Below are 23,589 nucleotides of genomic sequence, written 5' to 3'. Positions count from 1 at the left end.
TCTAAGAATGGACTTAGACACTGTAAGGGCATAGTGCCAATGCAGCTATGCCCTTATCTGTGGTATAGTGCACCCTGCCTTAGGGCTGTAAGGCCTGCTAGAGGGGTGACTTACCTATGCCACAGGCAGTGGGTTGTGGGCATTGCACTCTGAGGGGAGTGCCATGTCGATTTATTATTTTTCTCCCCACCCGCACACACACTGTGAGGCAGTGTGCATGTACTGAATGAGGGGTCCCCAGGGTGGCATAATACATGCTGCAGCCCTTAGAGACCTTCCCTAGCCACAGGGCCCTTTGTACCAGGGGTACCTTTTACAAGGGACTTATCTGTGTGCTAGGGCTGTGCCAATTGTGGAGACAAAGGTACAGTTTTAAGGAAAGAACACTGGTGCTTGCGCCTGGTTATCAGGGTCCCAGCACACTTACAATCAAAGCTGCCATCAACAAAAGGCAACAAGTTAGGGGGCAACCATGCCAACAGTGGCATTGTACTACGTAGACCAAACAATGCATATAAACAACGAAATTAAGGCATCAGTGGAATTAAGTAGGTCTAATGAAAGCATAGAAGTATGCCCTGTTTCCCAAGGTAAAATATAAAGGAAAGTTAGAAATGAAGAGAAGGAATACTAACAAGGAAGCTGGGTATTGTGTTGCAACAAACATTGCATAAGCCTTAAGGATGAGATGAATATTGAATTAAATACAAGTACTCCAGAACGTGACTATTGAATTGAGAGTTGTGAAATGGAAATAAATATGAGAAGTGAAAATAAAATAAAAAAGGGGCAAACAATGGAATGAGAGTGAACATTAAAGTGCAGGAGCATTGGACTATTTATGTACCACTATCAGTCAAACACATATTATCACTAATGAAGAGGTGGAATCTACTGTTGACATTGTATTAAAGAACATAAATGTAAATACGATCAATACTGAGGAAAACAATACACTTGGATTTTTTGCTGGATATGTGAAGAACATTTGATGCTTCAAAATGTTGATATTTTCGCAGGTTGGACACCAAGTTCTTTTCTGAATTGTAGTAAAATTATTTTGATGCTAAATTGTGTATCAAGGCCGTCTAAAATAACATCAAGTAATATTGCTTTGGCTGAGTTCCTGAAATTAATTGCTTGAGGGTCTGAATAGCCAAATGCCACAGTATGTTTATGCAAAAATTGTGGTTGAACACGTTTTAAAATCAGTTGATGAATCAAGACTGCTAGGCTTTGATGAATACATTGTGCATAAAAATAAGTTGAAAAAGCAGCATGCCGCAGGAAGGGTTGGGTGATGCAGACAGGGGGTGTGGACAAACCACACAGAATGGGGGAAATCAGTTAGTAGAATGAAGAATAATGCATGTGATTGGGCAGGTCAGAGACTGTTCATTACTAAAACAGGCTCTGAAAGATCTATATTCACAGGTCCAACACAAAAAAAGGTGACTAAACAAGATAAATAATATTGGAATCAGGTTGCTGCAAAAAATTCTTCTGAGCATGCAGCAACCAGACACCTCCTGATGCCAAAATGCTTCATTTAATGTCTTGGAACATTGCAGTCCTTAAAAGAAATGGGTTATCTTTACTGTCAAAACTAATGGAGGATGAGCTAACAAAAGTGGCTCTTCCAGAAACATGTGCAAGTGAAAGAATGGTTATAAAAGAATACTTGTATATAATACAGCAGCAGAGAGGAGCAGCTTTGGGCACCTGCTGAGTGACTTGATGACCTTTCATAGCAGTTAAAAAGGAACTCCAAAGTCATAGAATTTTTAATGAATTGATTAATTTTATAACAATAGTAGTTGGGGATAAGGTACAATAAAACAGAAAAAATTATAATAGTGAATGTTTAACTGCCAGCAAATAAAAAACATGAGGAAAAATTGGAAGGCTTAATTGAGAAGATTGGATTCAAATAACCTATAGTGCCAATATGATTATTGGGGGATGTTAATGCTAAAATCTCTTTATCAGAAACCTCGAATGAGCTAGGGCAAGGCTGTGGAAAAGGGTTAGTTATACCAAGTCCAAAAATCTATGACTAGGAAATGTGTGCAGGCAATAAACTAATACAAACACAAAATTAATTATACTATGACTGTAGGAAGTTGGCTCTGTATGTACTATTTCAAAGTGAGAAATAGCATGCACAGAGTCCAAGGGTTCCCCTTAGAGGTAAGATAGTGGCAAAAAGAGATAATTCTAATGCTCTATTTTGTGGTAGTGTGGTCGAGCAGTAGGCTTATCAGAGGGTAGTGTTGAGCATTTGTTGTACACACACAGGCAATAAATGAGGAACACACACTCAGACAATTCCAGGCCAATATGTTTTTGTATAGAAAAATATATTTTCTTAGTTTATTTTAAGAACCACAGGTTCAAGATTTACAAGTAATACTTCAAATGAAAGGTATTTCACTTAGGAACTTTAGGAACTTTGAATTAGCAAAATAGCATATACAGTTTTCACACAAATGTCAATAAGCTATTTTAAAACTAGACACTGCAATTTTCAACAGTTCCTGGGGGAGGTAAGTGTTTGTTAGTTTTGCAGGTAAGTAAGCCACCTACAGGGTTCAAAGTTGGGTCCAAGGTAGCCCACAGTTGGGGGTTCAGAGCAACCCCAAAGTTACCACACCAGCAGCTCAGGGCCGGTCAGGTGCAGAGGTCAAAGTGGTGCCCAAAACGCATAGGCTTTAGTGGAGAAGGGGGTGCCCCGGTTCCAGTCTGCCAGCAGGTAAGTACCCGCATCTTCGGAGGGCAGACCAGGGGGGTTTGGTATGGCACCGGGGGGGGACACAAGTCAGCACAAAAAGTACACCCTCAGCGGCACAGGGGCGGCCGGGTGCAGAGTGCAAACAGGCGTCGGGTTTGCAATGGAGTTCAATGGGAGACCCAGGGGTCTCTTCAGCGAAGCAGACAGGCAAGGGGGGGGCTCCTCGGGGTACCCACCACCTGGGCAAGGGAGAGGGCCACCTGGGGGTCACTCCTGCACTGGAGGTCGGATCCTTCATGTCCTGGGGGCTGCGGGTGCAGTGTCTTTACCAGGCTTCGGGTTCTTTGAAGCAGGCAGTCGCGTTCAAGGGGAGCCTCTGGATTCCCTCTGCAGGCATCGCTGGGGGGCTCAGGGGGGTCAACTCTGGCTACTCACAGGGTCGTAGTTGCCAGGGAGTCCTCCCTGTAGTGTTGGTTCTCTGCAGGTCGAGCCGGGGGCGTCGGGTGCAGTGTGCAAAGTCTCACGCTTCTGGTGGGAAACGTGTGTCCTTTAAAAGTTGTTTCTTTGTTGCAAAGATGTTTCTTCTTTGGAGCAGAGCCGCTGTCCTCTGGAGTTCTTGGTCCTTTTAGATGCAGGGTAGTCCTCTGAGGCTTCAGAGGTCGCTGGACCCTGTAGAACGCGTTGCTGTTGCAGTTTTTCTTGAAGTGGGGAGACAGGCCAGTAGAGCTGGGGCCAAAGCAGTTGGTCTCTCCGTCTTCTCTGCAGGGCTTTTAGGTCAGCAGTCCTCCTTCGTCTTAGGTTGCAGGAATCTATCTTGCTAGGTTCTGGGAGCCCCTAAATACTCAATTTAGGGGGGTGTTTAGGTCTGGGGGTTAGTAGCCAATGGCTGCTAGCCCTGAGGGTGGCTACACCCTCTTTGTGCCTCCTCCCTGAGGGGAGGGGGGCACATCCCTAATCCTATTGGGGGAATCCTCCATCTGCAAGATGTAGGATTTCTAAAAGTCAGAGTCACCTCAGCTCTGGACACCTTACGGGCTGTCCTGACTGGCCAGTGACTCCTCCTTGTTTTTCTCATTATCTCCTCCAGCCTTGCCGCCAAAAGTGGGGCTGTGGCCGGAGGGGGCGGGCAACTCCACTAGCTGGAGTGCCCTGGGGTGCTGTAACAAAGGGGGTGAGCCTTTGAGGCTCAGCGCCAGGTGTTACAGTTCCTGCAGGGGGAGGTGAGAAGCACCTCCACCCAGTATAGGCTTTGTTACTAGCCACAGAGTGACAAAGGCACTCTCCCCATGTGGCCAGCAACATGTCTGGTGTGTGGCAGGCTGCTAAAACTAGTCAGCCCACACTGGAAGTCGGGTATGGTTTCAGAGGGCATCTCTAAGATGCCCTCTGGGGTGTATTTCACAATAAAATTTACACTGGCATCAGTGTGCATTTATTGTGTTGAGAAGTTTGATACCAAACTTCCCAGTTTTCAGTGTAGCCATTATGGTGCTGTGGAGTTCGTGTATGACAGACTCCCAGACCATATACTCTTATGGCTACCCTGCACTTACAATGTCTAAGGTTTTGCTTAGACACTGTAGGGGCATAGTGCTCATGCACCTATGGTATAGTACACCCTGACTTAGGGCTGTAAGGCCTGCTAGAGGGGTGACTTATCTATGTCATGGGCAGTGTGAGGTTGGCATAGCACCCCGAGGGGAGTGCCATGTCGACTTAGTCATTTTCTCCCCACCAGCACACACAAGCTGGCAAGCAGTGTGTCTGTGCTGAGTGAGGGGTCTCCAGGGTGGCATAAGACATGCTGCAGCCCTTAGAGACCTTCCCTGGCATCAGGGCCCTTGGTACCAGGGGTATCAGTTACAAGGGACTTACCTGGATGCCAGGGTGTGCCAATTGTGGAAACAAAGGTACAGGTTTGGGAAAGAACACTGGTGCTGGGGCCTGGTCAGCAGGCCTCAGCACACTTTCAAATCATAACTTGGCATCAGCATAGGCAAAAAGTCAGGGGGTAACCATACCAATGAGGCATTTCCTTACAATTACCATAATTAATGGACGAGCGCCTGGGGATCAACCCACTAATACTTCTGATAATGGAAAAACACTGTCACTTGTTCACTAAGCGGTACATCATGTGAGAAAGTAATTGGTGAGCAGGCAGTTGGTAATCACAGACCCATAGAATTAAGCTTGCACCATCAATTTAATAAAATCAGAGCGAATTGGGCAGTAAGCCAGCATTTTTGTTGTAAGAAGAAACACAGGGCCATTTGGTCATCAAAAATTAAGGTCCAAAGTGAAAGCTGGTCCATGACCTTTTTTTAGGATAAAGTGCCAATAAATCAAATAAATGAATAGTAGATTATGGAAGATTTACAGAAGAATTACGATCAAGGGCAAAAACAGACACAACTAGGGAACTCAAGAGCAGTATAGCAACGTTTGGCAATAGAAACAGCAAGATTAAATAGGATTAATAGGTATGCCTTCAAATTAGATTGAACATCTAGGTGCTGGATAAGGAAACAGTATCGAAGCAGTATAGGTATGAAGCTAAAAGAGCAATCTGGGCAGAAAAAGAAAAAAAGTTGGTGGGAGGTTGTGGCACTACATGAGAAGCAGTCAAAAGTCTGATGCCAATTGTGTCTGAATTTACGTGTTTGGATATGATCTTTAGAAATGCCCTTTCTTTCAAAAGACACTTTGAATCTTAAAAAAAAAGTTACAGCAGTAGCTGGAGCACTGGCTGGTTAGACATTGAACATGGCCGCAAATCTGTAGAGGCACTAAGAGAGCCTTATAAATATGGAGACAGTTAATTTACTTCTGTACGGGTGTGTGACAGTAGAAGAAAAGGAGATGAAAGATGTTGAGCAAATTGAGATGAATATACGTACATAGTTATTGGGCCTTCCGAAGGGTACAGTAAACTACTCCTTAGGACTGGATCTTTTCTTAACGAATATAAAATTAAAACATTTTCAAAATTTAATAAATTATTAGAATCAGATTTTAACTTCTAAAGAAACATTAAAATATACAATTAAAATTTCCTCTTGCCCAAAAAGGATGCATCTTGGATGGTAAATCTAGGGACAATTATGAAGAAGGTTCCGACCCACTTGGCTCCAGTAATTTAAGAGTGCTCACCGTTATCTAAGAAGAAACTAATACAAAATCTGATAATGGAGCTAACTGTTAAAACGGATTTAGAAGAATGTGAGAGTAAAAAGAACCTTAATCATATGCGTGTCGGTGAATTCTCTGGAAAATGCAATTGTATTTAAATGAAATAAAGGACAGAAACTCTAAAGGGTGGATAATGAAGCTGTGATTGTGCCAAGTTCTGTCTTTTATATCCTGGAAACTACCTAAGAGTGAGAATGGCTCAAACTCAGGAAATACAACATTAGGCCCCTAGTGTAAAGCAGATCCAGTCACATGAACTCATCTTATGTTATTTTTGTATATATATTTTTTCAATGGAAAGGAAATGTGTAGGCAAGTTCCTCTTTTGACATGGTCACATCCTGCTTTTTGCCTTCTTTTTCTGCTTTTTGGTGTAATTTCGACTGAAAGTGCCCTACGTTCCTGCTAACCAGGTCCCCAGTGCCATATCGCTTTTCCCCAAAACTGCACAGTCGTTTTTTCCAATTGGCACACCTTTAGCACCCACTGTCTAGTAAACGGTACTCCTGGTATCTATGGCCTGGGGTACTAAGACAGGTCCCTAAGGGCTGCAGCATTAATTTTGCCACCCTAAGGGACCCCTCTATAAGCACATGACCAACTGCCATTGCAGGCTGCGTGTCTTGGTGCAGACAGAAGTGAAAACAGGACATAATACACAGTCTGTGTCCCATGTCCCCTAACACTGCATGCAATATATGTAAGTTACCCATCTAGCATGCCTTACAGCCCTAAGGCAAGGTGCATTATATTACATGTGAGGGCATAGCTGCAGGAGCAGACATGCCCCTGCTATGTTTCTGTCAATTCTTAGACATAGGAAGTGACCAGAGAAGCCATTTTAAATACATGTGGTGGACACTGGTCAATATGGGTTTCCCAGCTACTTGATTACTTCACTGAAAATAGGGATGTTTGGTATCTAACATCTCCTATTGGTGAACCCACACTGATGCTAAGGTTGTACTCACCAGTACCTGCCCCCTGAAAACATGCCAGCTACTGGTGTGTTAACTGACTAGTCCTGACCAGTTCAGCCACCCCAGCAATGTTTCTGACCCCCCAAGGTGAGGGCCAGAGACAAAAGCCTGCCCTGGGTGAAGGTGTTAACACCTCTTCCAGGTTGAATGGACATCCCAGGGCGGGAAACTTCAAAGGCCTAGTCGCATTTGTAATGCAACCCAGGTCTCTCCAGATGGAGGAGATGACTGACACACCCCCCCCATCCCCTGACCCCACTTTTGGTGGCAGAACAGGCAGGAAAATTCGACAGATTAGGAAGTGTGCCCACTTCATGCCAGTCCCACCCATAAGCTGGACGAGTTGAAGCAGACTCCACTTTTTAAATTTCTCCATCTTTGTTTGGAAGTAATTAGGCCAAGAAAGTTAGTTATGCCCACTTCCCAGCGGAAGTGGTCTTTGAAAGGGTGTAGCAACCCTAAAGGTGGGCAGCCGATTGGCTGCCACCTGGCAGTCCCTCTAATGCCCCTAAATTGAGTATTTAGGTGGCATCCCTAAACCCTAGAACTCCGATCCTGACGACCTAAGATGAAAAGGACAGAGAAGAGACGCACCAGCAGAAGAGGAGGAAAGGGAGCAGCTGACCTGGTATCAAACCCTACTGGCCTGTCTGCACTCCTCGACGGACTCTGCCCCAAAAGCCACCTTGTCCTGCAGCTGAACCTCCAGAAACCTGGGAGGACTGCCTGCCTTCGAAAAAGACTCAAGTCTACTGTGAGCAGCGGACCTGCTCTCCAACCAGCTCCAAGGAAAGGACTCTGCAGCCTCCGGAACTGCAAAGATCTGACACCTGAAGACACCACTGCACCCGCAGTCACCGATCCGAGTGGGAGTGGACTTCTGGTGGCAGCAAGGTCCCCCAGCTGTCTGAGTCCATTGTAGTTTCACCCCTTCTGGACTCACTGAAGTCACCTGCAGCCTCTGCACGTAGGCCCCCTTTCCTGCAGCCTCTTTGGTGAGAGAAACAGACATCTACAGCAATCACTGCATCCGTCGCCACCAGCCCGAGTTGAAGTGGACCCTTGGTGTCAACGACAACTGCTAGCTCTCCTGAGTTCGAGTTCACTGTGGTCTCATCCCTTCTGGACTCCCTGCCTATGCCTGCAGCCTCAGACCACAGGACCCCCCAACCATGTGTGCTTCAAGACGAGGAAACCCCAACGCCAAAGGACACCCTTGCATCTGTTGCTCCTGGGCCTTAAAGAAGAGGACCAAATGTGTACCTACATCCGTGAGCACCCCTCGTTTGTGACCTACCTGTTGGTTATCCCCGACTGGCCCTCAGTCCGAGCCTGAACCCATGGAGACCAATCCCTATTGAAATACATTGTGCACCTGACACGTTCTGCACCTGGCTGCCCTAGTGCTGCCCAGAGCGACCTGTTGGTGTGGTCCTGACCCTTGCCCAGTAATCACCCTAAGTCTACCAGATTGGTCCCATGAGTCATCGTAAAGTGCTTGTTTGCTGAATGTTTTTTCCTCCCATAGGTTAACATTGAAGAACTCTGAAATTGCACTTTCGATTTTTGTCATTGAAAAGTATTGATGCTTAAAAACGTACTAATCTGATAAAGTTCTTGGGTTTGAAATATATATATAAAAAGAAGTGTTATTTTTCTAAATTGGTCTCGGATTTATTCTTTGAGTGTGTCTCTCTTTCATTGCCCCTGTGAGCACAACAAATTCTCAGCACTTCTCTCTGATAAGCCTAACTGCTCGCCCACACTACCACAAAATATAGAAGTAGTCCTATCTACGTTTACCTCTGCAAACCAATTGGGGATCCTCTGGACTCTTCATTGTGTACTTCTTTTTAGTGTACCATATAGAGAACCAGCTTCCTACAAAGTGCCTTTCAGTGCCTGGTATTAGACAAATGAATATCAGAAAAACTTGATGAATTGTTAATCTTTATAATGAATTGTGATTACATACAATTGTTACCACTTCGGAAATTCTTGGAGGTGATCAGTATTAAGATAGTTCTGCTATGTGTACTATAATAGAAGTGTAAGAAAAAATGTGAAATGTCTTATTTGGACAGATATGGCTAACTATGGCCCAAACTGTGTCTGTTATGTACCTAAGTGTAGGAAAGTCCCATCTTGCCTGGCATGTTACACCCATTTTTACTTGTGTGTCAGTTTGTTTTTGCCTGTGTCACTGGGATCCTGCTAGCCAGGGCCCCAGTGCTCATATTTTGGGACTTATATGTGTTCCCTGTGTGGTGCCGAACTATGTCCCTGAGACTCTGCTAACCAGAATCTCAGTGCTTATAATCTCTCTGCTTTTAAAATTGTCACTGCAGGCTAGTGACCATTTATATCAATTCTGATTGGCACACTGGAATACCCTTATAATTCCCTAGTATATGGTACCTAGGTAGCCAGGATATTGGGGTTCCAGGACGTCCCTATGGGCTGCAGCATTTCTTTTGCCATCCGCAGGGAGCTCAGACAATTCTTACACAGGACTGCCACTGCAGCCTGAGTGAAACAACGTCCACGTTATTTCACAGCCATTTTACACTGCACTTAAGTAACTTATAAGTCACCTATATGTCTAACCCTCACTTGGTGAAGGTTAGGTGCAAAGTTACTAAGTGTGAGGGCACCCTGGCACTAGCCAAGGTGCCCCCACATTGTTGAGGGCAATTTCCCCGGACTTTGTGAGTGCGGGGACACCATTGCACGTGTGCACTACATATAGGTCAATAACTATATGTAGCTTCACAATGGTAACTCTGAATATGGCCATGTAACATGTCTAAGATCATGGAATTGTCCCCCTGTCTGTGGGTTAGCAGCAGCGGTAGCTGCAGTGAAAACCCCAGAGTGCTAGTTTGGTCCGTGCTGGAGCCCCGGGGATGCATGGGATTGGCACCCCAGTACCAGATTTGGAATCCTTCTTCAGTGCTTTGAAGTCATTTGTTGCATTTGCAGAATCCCCTATCATGACTTTAGTGTGTTTCTGGGGTTGTAGGGTAACTTTACTCCTACTTTTCAGGGTCTTGGGGTGGGGTATCTTGGACACCCTTAGTGTTTTCTTACACTCCCACTGACCCTCTACACACTACACTAGCTAGGCCTGGGGTCCATTTGTGGTTCGCATTCCACTTTCATAGTATATGATTTGTGTTGCCCCTGGGCCTAGCATCCTATTGTATTCTACAGTGTTTGCACTACTTTCTAACTCTTTTACTTACCTGATTTTGGTTTGTGTGTATATTTTGTGTATTTTACTTACTCCTAAGGGAGTATATCCTCTGAAATATTTTTGGCACATTGTCACTAAAATAAAGTACCTTCATTTTTTAGTAACTCCGAGTATTGTGTTTCTTATGATATAGTGCTATATGATATAAGTGGTATAGTAGGAGCTTTGCATGTCTCCTAGTTCAGCCTAAGCTGCTCTTCTATAGTTACCTCTATCAGCCTAAGCTGCTAGAACACTACTAATAAGGTATAACTGGACATGTCACAAGGTGTAAGTACCATCAGGTACCCACAATAAGCCAGACCAGCCTCCTACACTAAGTAATATATTTTATTCATGATTTAAATCCAGTGGTAGATTACGTTTTTTATTTTGTATTTATTAAATTGAGTGTTATATATTAGTAATATATGTGCACTATGCGCTGCCCTTTTCAGTATAACCCATTTGCACATTAAACATATGCTTCAATTATTACTCTTATGTTGCACCACTATTTTGTAAAAACCATACGTACTTGCTTAAAAATGTGTAGTATTTTTTTTTTTTTTTACATATGTATGGCAACAAAATATATTACTGTTTTATGATATTTATGTAAATAAGCTTATGTAAATTGATAGCATTTTTAGGATAATTAGCTTTGTAATGTTTGCTTGGCCTATATTGGCATATTATCAAACATAAATACACTTGAAACTTACATTTCATCATGTTTTTTTCTCATATAGATTTATAGTATGACTCTGAGACTATCTGCATTAATTGAGGAGAAAACTAGAATAATCATTTCTAATTATAAAACGGCCCAAAAGTACATAGAAAAACAGCAAAAGAACTACAGTAGGAGGGGACCAACCCAAAAACGCCCACCACAGTCAAATAGAAAATCACTGAGGTAAGTCTAAATAATCAGTGCGTGTTGAAACATACCTTTGTTGTCATTGTTGGTGACGTAAACAGTTTTTAATTGACTTGTTTTGATTGTAATTTTACTAGTATGTCAGAGATTGAAAAGTGGCATAGCTATGAATTGTATTCAACCTGCCTTCACAAATATTTTGAACCTTAAATAATCACCATCACCTTTCAGTGTCTTGTTGGACTTCAGAATATAATTTCCTTGGCACATATCTACCTGATACAGTCCTTTAGTTGATTTGTTGGTCAGAAGTGTTGTAGACTTATATTTTGACAAAGTGGAATGTGTGCTTCTTACTTTCCCGCCATAGGACTGAAGGTTTTTTTTTTTTTAATGATTCACTGTTCCTAATCATTTTTAATCAGTAGAATGAATTTCAGATAGATATTTTCAATTTGTTAATTTTTTTTCTATTTGTTTCATTATATACAGTTTTTTCATCTTGCCCCAGAGGCCCTCAGGTTTTAAGCTGCGCTTGCCTATGGTGCTTGGGGGCCTATGGTGTTGGCATCAGGCCATGACATTATGCCCAAGTAAAAGCGGACACACAAGAGGGTCAAGCAGAACTCATCCCCACCTTCTATCTCCAGTGATGTCATGAAGAATTCAATGTGTGATTGTCTCAGTCCCAATCCTCTATCAAGGAGCCGATTCCACAATTGATCCTGATGCACCCAGAGTTTTCCCAGATCATCTGTGACACTGCAACTGATCAAGGCCTTTACAAGGCATGTTGCACATCTTTGGGACTCTCATGGTTCCTTCTGGGCCACCTTTGGACCCCAAGGATCCACAGGGGCCTCCAATCAGGTTACCACTGGCGGAACCATCCTCTGCTCTGTCTGTGCCTCTTGAAGACGATTTGGGTTCCTCACTGTCTTCACTGCCGACTTCCACTCCGGGTGTTCTCTGCCCCAATCTAAGTTGCTTCCTGAATTCACCCCGGAGCACCCAGGCTCAAAACAATCATAGTCCGACAAAACACTGCGTCTGCAGTGGAGTCACCACCAGTGTTTGGGCTCAGACTTTGCTCAGTGTCTACCATCACTTGGAAACATGATGAGGATGGCTTAACTCCACATTATGATGGTGGCAACCTATATATAGACATAAAATAGGTCAATGGGCTCCATATTTTCCCTTCATACTGAGTTGGTTCAACCACCTCCTGGAACACCAAAACAAGAAAGTGCTTCCATTTCCATATTCATTAGACCCACTACTGCGGTTTTGGACTTCTAACTTTCTTCTGTGAAGTTAAAGCTAATGCTCTCACAGACATGTTATAGCCTGGGCAGGTGTCCTCTGAGCACTTACTACAGCCAGATGCCACCGACAGGTGTCAGGCGACTCTGACTTTTTGGTCCAACATCCCACTCCATAATGCCTGGTGGTCCAGCCTCCCTTGTGCAAGATGGACCCCAATTCATTCTCTGTGACCCCTCTGTACAGTTAGAGGATTGAGACATTGGAGATATTTTTCACCAGCCAGCCTTGCCTGGAGGTCAGTTAATGCCAGTTGTTTACTTGGGTGCTATACACATGCTCTGTTGGGACATGGTCTGTGAGATGTTGCTGGTAGTCTCTGGCGAGTTTAAGGCCTTCCAGTCTCAAGCCATTCAAGATGTAGCCAAATTCTTCATGCAGTGGAGCATGTATATGGCAAATTACTGGAGCTGGGCAGTTGGCAGTAGTGCTGTGCTCAGTTGCCACTCTTGGATGAGATTTACAGCCTTTTTTAGGGATGTCTAAGAATCACTTTTATGAATGTGTTTTTACGGCTTTCGTCCATATAGTGTGAAGGCAAAATCTTCCCTGGAACGCTTGAGAGAACTAGGCCATTGCACCTTCTTTGGGAGTCTTTTTTCACATAAGTTTCGCCCGTTTCAAGGCTACTCCGGAGTTTTGGCATACAGTCCTTGCAGCGGACACCCATTTGAACACTGGGATCAGGCAGACAGGTCACTAGGAGCAGCCAACTTCCAACTCCCCTTCCCCTGTGTTATCATCCTCCAGGCCGCTTTAGTTTGCTTTTAGGGCTGCACGACTACCTTGTGGGAGGCAGGACCAAACATAGTTTCCAGGGGTATCAAACATTACCATCTAACAGGTGAGCCCGTCAGATCTTTCAGTGGGTGATGTCCTTCCATTGCTTTCCAGCTTTCAGCATTGTCTGCACACATTAGGGCAGCTTTCAGAGGAGGGAGCTTTTTTCCATCCTGTTGCAAAAGGTGCACGCCCTGCTGGCCATAGAGGCCAAAAAGAGGGTACCAGGTTCTGAAATAGGGACTGGTTGCCACTCCTGCTATTTCCTTGTGCTAAAGAGGAAGGAAAACCTTCTTCCTATTTTAAATCTTTACCCTCAAAATACCTTTCTGCAGAGAGACAAATTGAAGATTCTTATACTGACCCAGGTTCTGTCCCCTGGGCCCGGGTGACTGGATGAGGGCATTGGACTTGCAGGACACATACTTTAATTTGCCAGCCCTGCAGTGCCACAGATGCTAACTGCAGTTCAAGGTAGGCCAAGAGCATTTCAATTTCCCGTGCTACCCTTCAGCAACACCAGTGTTCGTTGGGTGTTGAGAAAAGTAATGGCAGCGGACGAGACATACGTTCAGAGGTTAGTGACAACAGTTTTCTCTACCTTGATCACTGGCTGTTGAAGGTGAGCTCACCAGTCATAGACCGCCTCTAGAGAACTCGAACCTCCTGACATTTTTGCAGTTTTTGATCAGCATGTCAATTACACCAAACTCCTTCGCAGAAGCTCATTTTCGTAGGAGCTGTCCTACGTATGGTGCAGTTCAGAGCCTTCCCTCCCATCTCAGGGAGTACAGGACATACTAATAGAGAATTATATCTGCAGATTCCTCACGTTGTGAATTCCACCAGTTACCAAACTGGATCTGGAGAATTTTGATAGCAACTCCCTTGTGCATCTGTAGGTGGTGTCATGCTACTTCATGTCTATGAGAAAGTAGCCTCTTTCTAGCAAAGGTTACCTCCACTTTTGGCATATTTGTGAGTGTATGTGTAGGAGGCTGACCTGGTTTGTACTGGGTACCTTGGGTACTTACAGCATATACTAGGTCCACTTATCCCTTATTAGTGAAGTAGTAGTGTTCTAGCAGCTTAGGCTGATAGAGGTTGCTATAGCAGAGAAGCTTAGGCTGAACTAGGAGAGATGCAAAGCTCATGCAGTACCACTTATAGTTACACAGTACGTATACACAAGTAAAGACAATATTCAGTGTTACCAAAATTAAAGGTAGTTTATTTGTGTGACACAGTACCAAAAATATCTTAGAGGCAATACTCCTTCTGGAGGTAAGCATTATACACAATATATACACTAGACACCAAAATAAGGTAAGTAATTAGACATAGGATAGTGCAAACAATAGGAAATGCTATAGAATGCAATGGGAGAAAATAGGTCTAGGGGCAACACAAACCATATACTAAGAAAGTGGAATGCGAGTCACAAATTCCCCCTAGACAAGTGTAGTGTGTGCAGAATCGCTGGGAGAGTAAGAATACAGTCAAGGTAAGAAAATTACCCCACCCCGGAGCACAGAAAAGCAGACGTAGAGTACTGAAAGTTTCCTTAGGACACACTACACCTCGTGATTGGGATTATTGCAAGAACCAACCAAATCTACAAACAGTGGATTCCTGGACTTGAAGACCTGCAGAATAAGGAGACCAAGTCCGGAAGTCGAAAAAAGTTCCTGGAAGGGCAGGAGCCCCTGCCAACCAGAACAGGGTGCAAAAGAAGAGTCCCCGGTTGGACGAAGACTGCAGAAATGCACCCAAGGAAGATGCCAGTGGGTTCCTGCGTGATGCAAAGGATGTCCCATGTTGTGAAGTTGGATGCAGGCGAGTTTTGGCGCTGGATTCCTCCAACAAGCCTTGGTTCTGGCAAAGTCACGTTTTGCGTCAACTAGGCGTTATCTGGACCCAGGAGGGACCTCAGGACAGTCTGTGTCGATGGGGTCCACCCTCTGTGTTCCAAGGAGCACGCTCATCGCCAGGAGAGGAGTCCAAGAGAACCGGTCATCGACATAGAAGGTGCCCGTGTGAGCAGAGGAGTGACTCCGTCTTCCCACTGGAGATTTCTTTGGCCCTTCTGGTTCAGGGTGAATACAGGGAGTCCTCAGAGCGTGCACACTGTGGAAACTGTTGCAGTTTCTGTCTGGAGCTGAAGTTGCAGAATAAAAGTATCCCTTGTGGATACTTTAGTGCTGTTACAGTGGTTCCTGGAGCAGGCTGCAGTTGATCCGAGGTCAGACGATGAAGTAGTAGTTGCAGAGGATTCCTGCTGGAAACTTGCAAGTAGAATCTGAAGAGAACCCACTGGAGAGACCCTAAATATCCCTGAGAGGGGGATTGGCTACTTTATCAGGTATGGACCTATCAGGAGGGGTCTCTGACGTCACCTGCTGGCACTGGCCACTCAGGCCTCCAGAGTGTCCCCACACCTTGCAAAGCAAGATGGCTGAAGTCTGGGACACACTGGAGGAGCTCTGGGCACCACCCCTGTGGTGGTGATGTACAGGGGAGTGGCCACTTCCCTTTCCTTTGACCAGTTTCGCACCAGAGCAGGGACTGGGGGTCCCAGAACCAGTGTAGACTGGCTTATGCAAGGAGGGCACCATCGGTGCCCTATAAAGCATTTCCAGAGGCTGGGGGAGGCTACCCCTCCCCAGCCTGTTATACCTATTTCCAAAGGGAGAGGGTGTAACACCCTCCTCCCAAAGGAAATGCTTTGTTCTGCCTTCCTGGTACTGAGCCTCCCAGACCCCAGGAGGGCAGAGCCCTGTCTGTGAGGTGGCAGCTGTAGCTGCATTGCAAGCCTCAGAGCTGGTTTGGCAGTACTTGGGGTCCATAGTGGAGCCCCCAGTATGCATGGAATTGGCTCCCCAATACCAGATTTGGAATGGGGGGGGACAATTCAATGATCTTAGACGCCTTACATGGCCATATTCGGAGTTACCATTGTGAAGCTACATATAGGTATTGACCTATATGTAGTGCACGCATGTAGTGGCGTCCCCGCACTCACTAAGTCCCAGGAATTGGCCGTGAACTATGTGGGGGCACCTTTGCTAGTGCAAGGGTTGCCCTCACACTTAGTAACTTTGCACCTAACCTTCAGCAAGTGAAGGGTAGACATATAGGTGACTTATAAGTGACTTAAGTGCAGTGAAAATGGCTGTGAAATAGTGTGTGCACTATTTCACACAGGCTGCAATGGCAGGCCGGTGGAAGGGTTTTTCTGAGCTCCTTATGGATGGCAAAAGAAATGCTGCAGCCCATAAGGATCTCCTGGAACCCCCGTGCCCTGGTTACCTAGGTACCATATACTAGGGACTTATAAGGGGGGTCCAGTGTGCCAATTGTAATTGGTAAATGAAGTCACTAGCCTATAGTGACACAATTAAAAGCAGAGAGAACATAAGCACTGAGGTTCTGATTAGCAGAGCCTCAGGGACACAAACACTATACACACCACACACATTAGGCCATAAACTATGAGCACGGAGGTCCTGACCAGCAGGATCCCAGTGAGACAGGCAAAAACATACTGACTTACAGGTACAAATGGGGGTAACATGCCAAGAAAGATGATACTTTCCCACAGTATATCAGTGTGTTTTACTGTGTCACTGGGATCCTGCTAGCCAGGACCTCAGTGCTCATAGTTTGTGGCCTAATGTGTGTGTTGTCAGTAGTGCTTAACTGAGTCACTGAGGCTCTGCTAATCAGAACCTCAGTGCTTATTCTCTCTCTGCTTTTAAATTTGTCACTATAGGCTAGTGACTTCATTTACCAATTTCAATTGGCACACTGGGCCACCCTTATAAGTTCCTAGTATGTGGTACCTAGGTACCCAGGACATTGGGGTTCCAGGAGATCCTTATGGGCTGCTACATTTCTTTTTCCAACCATAAGGAGCTCAGACAAAGCCTTTCACGGGACTGCCATTGCAGCCTGCGTGAAATAGTGCACACACTATTTCACAGCCATTTTCACTGCACTTAAGTAACTTTTAAGTCACCTATATGTCTAACCTTCATTTAATGAAGGCTAGGTGCAAAGTTACTAAGTGTGAGGGCACCCTTGCACTAGCAGAGGTGCCCCCACATAGTTCAGGGCCAATTCCCTGGACTTTGTGAGTGCGGGACGCTATTACACGCGTACACTACATATAGGTCAATACCTATATGTAGCTTCACAATGGTAACTCCAAATACGGCCATGTAAAGTATCTAAGATCATGGAATTTTGCCCCCATTCCAAATCTGGTATTGGGGCTTCAATTCCATGCATCCTGGGGGCTTCACCATGGACCCCCAGTACTGCCAAACCAGCTCTCTGAGACTTGCACTGCAGCTACAGCTGCTGCCACCTCACAGACAGGGTTCTGCCCTCCTGGGGTCTGAGCAGATCAGTCTCAGGAAGGCAGAACAAAGCATTTCCTCTGTTTCGGAGCAGGGTGTTACACCCTCTCCATTTGAATATATGTTTTACAGGCTGGGGACGGGTAGCCTCCCCCAGCCTCTGGAAATACTTTGAAGGGCACAAATGGTGCCCTCCTTGCATAAGCAAGTCTACACCGGTTCAGGGACCCACACCACCCCCCAGCCCCTCCTCTGGTGCAAAACTGGACAAAGGAAAGGGGAGTGACCACTCCCCTGTCCATCACTACCCCAGGGGTGGTGCCCAGAGCTCTGCCCGTGTGTCCCAGACCTCAGCCATCTTGTTTTCCAAGGTGTGGGGACACTCTGGAGGCCTCTGAGTGGCCAGTGCCAGCAGGTGACGTCAGAGACCCCTCCTGATAGGTCCATATCTGATAAGGTAGCCAATCCCCGTCTCAGGGCTATTCTGAGTCTCTCCTGTGGGTTTCTCTTCAGATTCTACTTGCAAGCTTCCAGCAGGAATCCTCTGCAACTACTACTTGGTGCTCTGACCTCGGATCAACCGCAGTCTGCTCCAGGAACTGCTGTAAAAGCAACAAAGTATCCAGAAGGGCTACTTTTCCTCTGCTTCAGGAACTGCTGTAACAGCAACAAAGTATCCAGAAGGCTACTTTGCCTCTGCAACTTCAGCTCCAGCCAGCAACTGCAACAGTTTCCGAGGAGTGCACACTCAGGGGACTCCCTGTCTTCCCCGTGCACCAGAAGGACCGAAGAAATCTCCAGTGGTGTGACAGAGTCACTTCCCTGCTCAAGCAGGCACCTTCTAAGTTAATGACCGGTTCTCTTGGACTCCTCTCCTGGCGATGAGCGTGCTCCTTGGAACACAGGTGGTGGATCCCTCTGACACAGACTGTCCTGAGGTCCTGCTGTCCCAATTTGGAGGAGGTAAGACCTTGCCTTCCCCGAGTACGACAGTACCCCTGTGCACCACATCATCTTCACCTCCTGAGGCCTCTGTGTACTATTTGCTAAATTTCTTCGTGCACAGGCTGGCCCAGGTCCCCAGCACTCTATCCTGCAACACTCAACTCGCTGAGTTGACCTCTGACGGCGTGGGACCCTCCTTTGTAGTGCTGCACCAACCACATTTTGCTCCTCCTTTGTCCCCGTTCTCTGGGACTCCCGTGGGTGCTGTCTGATCTTCTGATGGCTCTCGAAAGTGCTGAGAGCACCCTCTTCCCCCTCACACAGAGTTGAGGCCCCCAGGTCCCTCCTGGGTCCAGACAGCACCACTTTAAAGCAAAACGCGAATTTGCCGGAACCAAGGCTTGTTGGACGAATTCAGTGCCAAAACTCGCCTGCATCCAACTTCTCTTCGTGGGACATCGATTGCATCACACAGGAACCCGCTGACATCTTCCTTGGGTGCATTTCTGCAGTCTTCGTCTAAACAGGGACTCTTCTTTTGCACCCTCTTCTGGGTTGGCAGGGGCACCTGTCCTTCCTTCTTCTGACTTCTGGACTTTGTCTCCTTCCTCTGCAGGTCATCTGGTTCAGGAATCCACCATTTGTTGTTTGCAGTCTTACTTGGTTCTTGCAATAACTCTATTCATGACTTTTAGTGTGTCCTAAGGAAACTTACAGAACTTTACTCCTACTTTCCTGGTGTAAGGAAATGCCTCTTTGACATGTTTTTTGGTTGATGCCAGTTATGATTGAAAGTGTGCTAGGACCCTGCTAACCAGGCCCCAGCACCAGTGTTCTTTCCCTAAACTGTACCTTTGTTCCCACAATTGGCACAGCCCTGACACACAGATAAGCCCCTTGTAAATGGTACCCCTGGTACCAAGGGCCCTGATGGCAGGGAATGTCTCTAAGGGCTACATGATGTCTTATGCCACCCTGGGGACCTCTCACTCAGCACAGGCACACTGCCTCACAGCTTGTATGTGCTGGTGGGGAGAAAATGACTAAGTCGACATGGCACTCCCCTCAGAGTGTCATGCCCATCCCCTCTAGCAGGCCTTACAGCCCTAAGGCAGGGTGCACTATACCACAGGTGAGGGCATATGTGCATGAGCACTATGCCCCTACAGTGTCTAAGCTAAACCTTAGACATTGTAAGTGAAGGGTACCCATAAAGAATATATGGTCTGTGAGTTTGTCAAACAAGAACTCCACAGTTCCATAATGGCTACAGTGAAATCTGGGAAGTTTAGTATCCAACTTCTCTGCACAATTAATGCACACTGATGCCAGTGTGGAATTTATTGTAAAATGCACCCAGAGGGCATCTTAGAGATGCCCCCTGAATATCAGTCCGACTCCTAGTACTAGGCTGACCAGTTTCTGCCAGCCTGCCACAACCAGACGAGTTGCTGACCACATGGGGAGAGTGCCTTTGTTACTCTGTGGCCAGGAGCAAAGCCTGCACTGGGTGAAGGTGCTTCACACCTCCCCCTGCAGGAACTGTAACACCTGGCGGGGAGCCTGAAAGGCTCACCCCCTTTGTTACAGCGCCCCAGGGCATCCCAGCTAGTGGAGATGCCCGCCCCTCCGTCCACTGTCCCTACTTTTCACGGCAAGGCTGGAGGAGATAATTAGAAAAACAAGGAGTCACCCACCAGTCAGGACAGCCCCTAAGGTGCCCTGAGCTGAGGTGACCCCTGCCTTTAGAAAGCCTCCATCTTAGTTTTGGAGGATTCCCCCAATAGGATTAGGGATGTGCCACCCTCCCCACAGGGAAGAGGCACAAAGAGGGTGTAGCCATCCTCCAGGACAGTAGCCCTTGGTACCAGGGATACCATTTACAAGGGACTTACCTGAGTGCCAGGGCTGTGCCAATTGTGGAAGCAAAGGTACAGTTTAGGGAAAGAACACTGGTGCTGGGGCCTGGTTAGCAAGTTCCCAGCACACTTTCAATCATAACTTGGCATCAGCAAAGGCAAAAAGTCAGGGGGGGGAACCATGCCAAGGAGGCATTTCCTTACATTGGGTATCTATTCTAAGGTAAGGAACCTGCAACTAGAAGTCTCTATCAGATGTACAAGTAACTTACCTTCGGTAACGAAATATCTGGTGGAGACATATTCTAGTTGCAGATTCCTTACCGCCCACCCATCCTCCCCGACTGCAAATTGATTTCTAGGGACAGGGATTCCCCCTTTCAGGTCCTTAGCTCAGGCGCACCAATCTCACTGTTCTTAGCGGCTCTGCGCTCTGGCGTGGATAGTTGTTAGAAGAAACTGATGTCATTGCGCGAAGGCGGGGTCTATGTACTACTCCCGATATCATCACGGCAACCATGACGCCTGCGTAGTCGACCGACGCCACCTACCGACGCACAAGGGTATTGCCCGAAGAAAAATCTCCGGATCCAGTCTGATGCCTGGGGGAAAATTCTAAGGTAAGGAATCTGCAACTAGAATATGTCTCTACCAGATATTTCGTTACCGAAGGTAAGTAACTTGTACTTCTGGTGGATACAACTACCTGTGGATTCCTCACCTTATGAATTCATCCTTGTGCCAGCATCTGACGGAAAGTTTTCTTCCTAGCTGTCCATGTCGACGAGGACGTCATAATAGCACGGCTCCACGTAACTCCGTCTGACATCACCGTGCCAATAAGAGGTCCTCATCGGCGTGCTGACGTCAGTTTCCTTTTTTCCGTGCCTTTGACGCTAACGGTTTTTCTTTCCTGGCTCGTTGATTACTGTTGCGTTTTGGTGGTTACAATGTCTCCCCCAAAGAAATCGGGTTTTAAGCCCTGTAAAGAATGTGGAAGTCGGATGTCGGTAACCGATCCCCATTTGGATTGTATCTGGTGTCTTAGCTCGGAGCACGACGTCAAGGGGTGTAGGTCGTGCCAGAGCATGAACCCTAAGGCTCTAAAAGAACAAGAGGCTAAGCTTTTCGAGGCGAAAGCCAAGAAGAGGGGCCATAAGAGCGTTTCGTCCCATGCTTCGCCAAAAAAGCATAAGAAGCGGCATCACCATGATTCACGATGCCATCATGACTCTCGGCGCCGGTCTGAGCGGAGCCAGTCGAGGATTCCTTCTACTCAACGCCAAAGTGCATGGGAGGTGAACCCTACTGTGACGCCTCAGCCCAGGAGTCCGGATATATCTCCGGCGCTGTCGGTCTATGAGGTGACCCCTCATAGCCTTCAGTTTTCACCGGCACCGCAGGAGCCTGATGTGCAGCAGGCTCAAAAACAGCAATATCGTGCTTTCCCGGCTCCAGGAGCGGATCCGGCAGCGTTTCCCAGTCCATGGCTCCTGCTGGTGCACCGGCGGGTCCCACCGGGCCATTGGCGTTTGACTTGGGCTCCCCGGCGCCGTTTAAGGTGGCTCCGTTTATGCAGTTTTGCCCTGCTGAAGGTGTCGGATCAGCGCCGAGGATGTCTCCTCGTGGAAGATATTCACCAGCTGGGTCAGTGGCTCCATCATCGCGTCAGCCGACGCCATCGCCACGTCATTCAACGTCTATGTTGTTTCCTTCCCGGCCAGCCCCATCGCCTTTATGCCAGCCGACTACGCAGAAGACGTCATTGGAGTCCGTGTCGACACCAACGCCAGCGCCGGGTGATGCTAGGAGTCATCCATCTCTTCCTGTGCCCTACTGGGGTTCGAAGTCTTCAGCGTCGGTAAATTCATTATCGACGCCGACTTTGGAATCACGCCTTAGGTCCCGGAGAAAGGCATTACGACTCCTGGAGGAGGAAGAGTACAGGCAGTTAGAAGAGGGTGAGATTGGGCCTTTGGATGAGTACCAAGGCTTGGGGTCTGCAAGCGGCCTGGATACTTCCCCGGAGTGGGACAGTGCATCTCCGGGGGAGTTTACAGAGGAGGCAGCATCTTTTCATACAGTGATCAGAAAAGCAGAAGAGTTTTTAGACTTGCTTTTGTCTGTGGCGGAGGTGAAAAACAACCTGTTGACTGAGGTGTTGCATCCCTCTACGTCCACTGCTGATCCTTTACTGCCCTTCAACGAGGCGTTGACGGAGCCCATTCTGGACCTGTGGAGGAAACCGGTTACGACTCCGGCGGTGAACAGGGCAATAGCGAGGAGACATAGGGGTGCACACGGGGATCCGGGTTTCCTGTCACGCCATCTAACTCCTGAAAGCTTGGTAGTCCAGGCGTCTTGCTCCGCGAAGTCTGCTCTTGGAACATTCCCTGTGGTCCCAACTGATAGGGAGTCCAAAAGGATGGAGCAGCTTTCAAAGATCTTTTCATCGTGCAGCATGGCGCTCAAGGCTGCAAATGCTACCTGTGTGCTGGGCAGGTATGTCCACGCCCTTATGGACTCTGCTAAGGAGATGGTCAGAGATCTACCGCAGGATGTACAGAGGCCCTTTGGATCCCTTTTTTCGGAAGAGCAGGCGGCTGCGCAGCAGATTATACAGTCTAGGCCTGAACACAACGGATTCGGTAGCCAGGGCCATGGGGACATGTGTGGCTACTAGGAGGCACGCCTGGTTGAGGTCCTCCGGGTTTTCCTCAGACGTTCAAACCACCTTGTTGGATCTACCATTCGATGGTGAGAAGTTGTTTGGAGAAAAGGCGGATTCTGCCCTTGAGAGGTTTAAAGACAGTCGGGCAACAGCTAAGTCTTTAGGCTTACAGACTACCACTGCTACTCCTTATAGACCTTTTCGCAGGTTCAGGGGGTTTGCCCGCGGTTCTGCCTTTCGGAGGCCCCAGTACTCTGCCCAACAACCTGCCAATCCACCCTATCGTTCCTTTAGAGGGCGGGGCAGAGGTAGAGTTAGAGGGGCAGTCCAGCAGCCTTCATCATCATCCTCCTTCCTCTGGTGGACAACAGCAGAAGCAGCCCTAGTTTTCCCCACTTTATCGTTCATACCTCTCCTGTAGGGGGAAGGCTGAGTCTTTTTCTCCGCAAGTGGGAGTCGATAACAACGGACTCTTGGGTGTTAAAGATTGTGGAAAAAGGATATGCTCTCCCCTTTCAGGAGTCCCCTCCTCCCTTTCCCCCCGTCCTTCATTTTGTTCAGAAGACCATCTTCTGTTGCTACAACAGGAAGTTCTGGCCATGTTATCAAAGGGCGCAATAGAGTTG

The 23,589-nt window shown here is 46.9% G+C and overlaps 1 protein-coding gene across 1 annotated transcript in view; it reads left to right on the top strand.

The window, feature by feature from the left end:
- Window positions 1-23,589, top strand: part of BRWD1 (bromodomain and WD repeat domain containing 1) — a 1,722,898-nt gene that overhangs the window by 1,584,860 nt on the left and 114,449 nt on the right. Inside the window, exon 38 of the mRNA XM_069202575.1 lies at window positions 10,891-11,057. Coding sequence (XP_069058676.1) covers window positions 10,891-11,057 — 167 coding nt within the window. The remainder of the gene's footprint in view (window positions 1-10,890; window positions 11,058-23,589) is intronic.

This window comes from Pleurodeles waltl, chromosome 8 (assembly GCF_031143425.1).
Source record: "Pleurodeles waltl isolate 20211129_DDA chromosome 8, aPleWal1.hap1.20221129, whole genome shotgun sequence".
In the NCBI taxonomy this organism is placed as follows: Eukaryota; Metazoa; Chordata; class Amphibia; order Caudata; family Salamandridae; genus Pleurodeles; species Pleurodeles waltl.
This window is presented reverse-complemented; position numbering and strand designations above follow the sequence as displayed.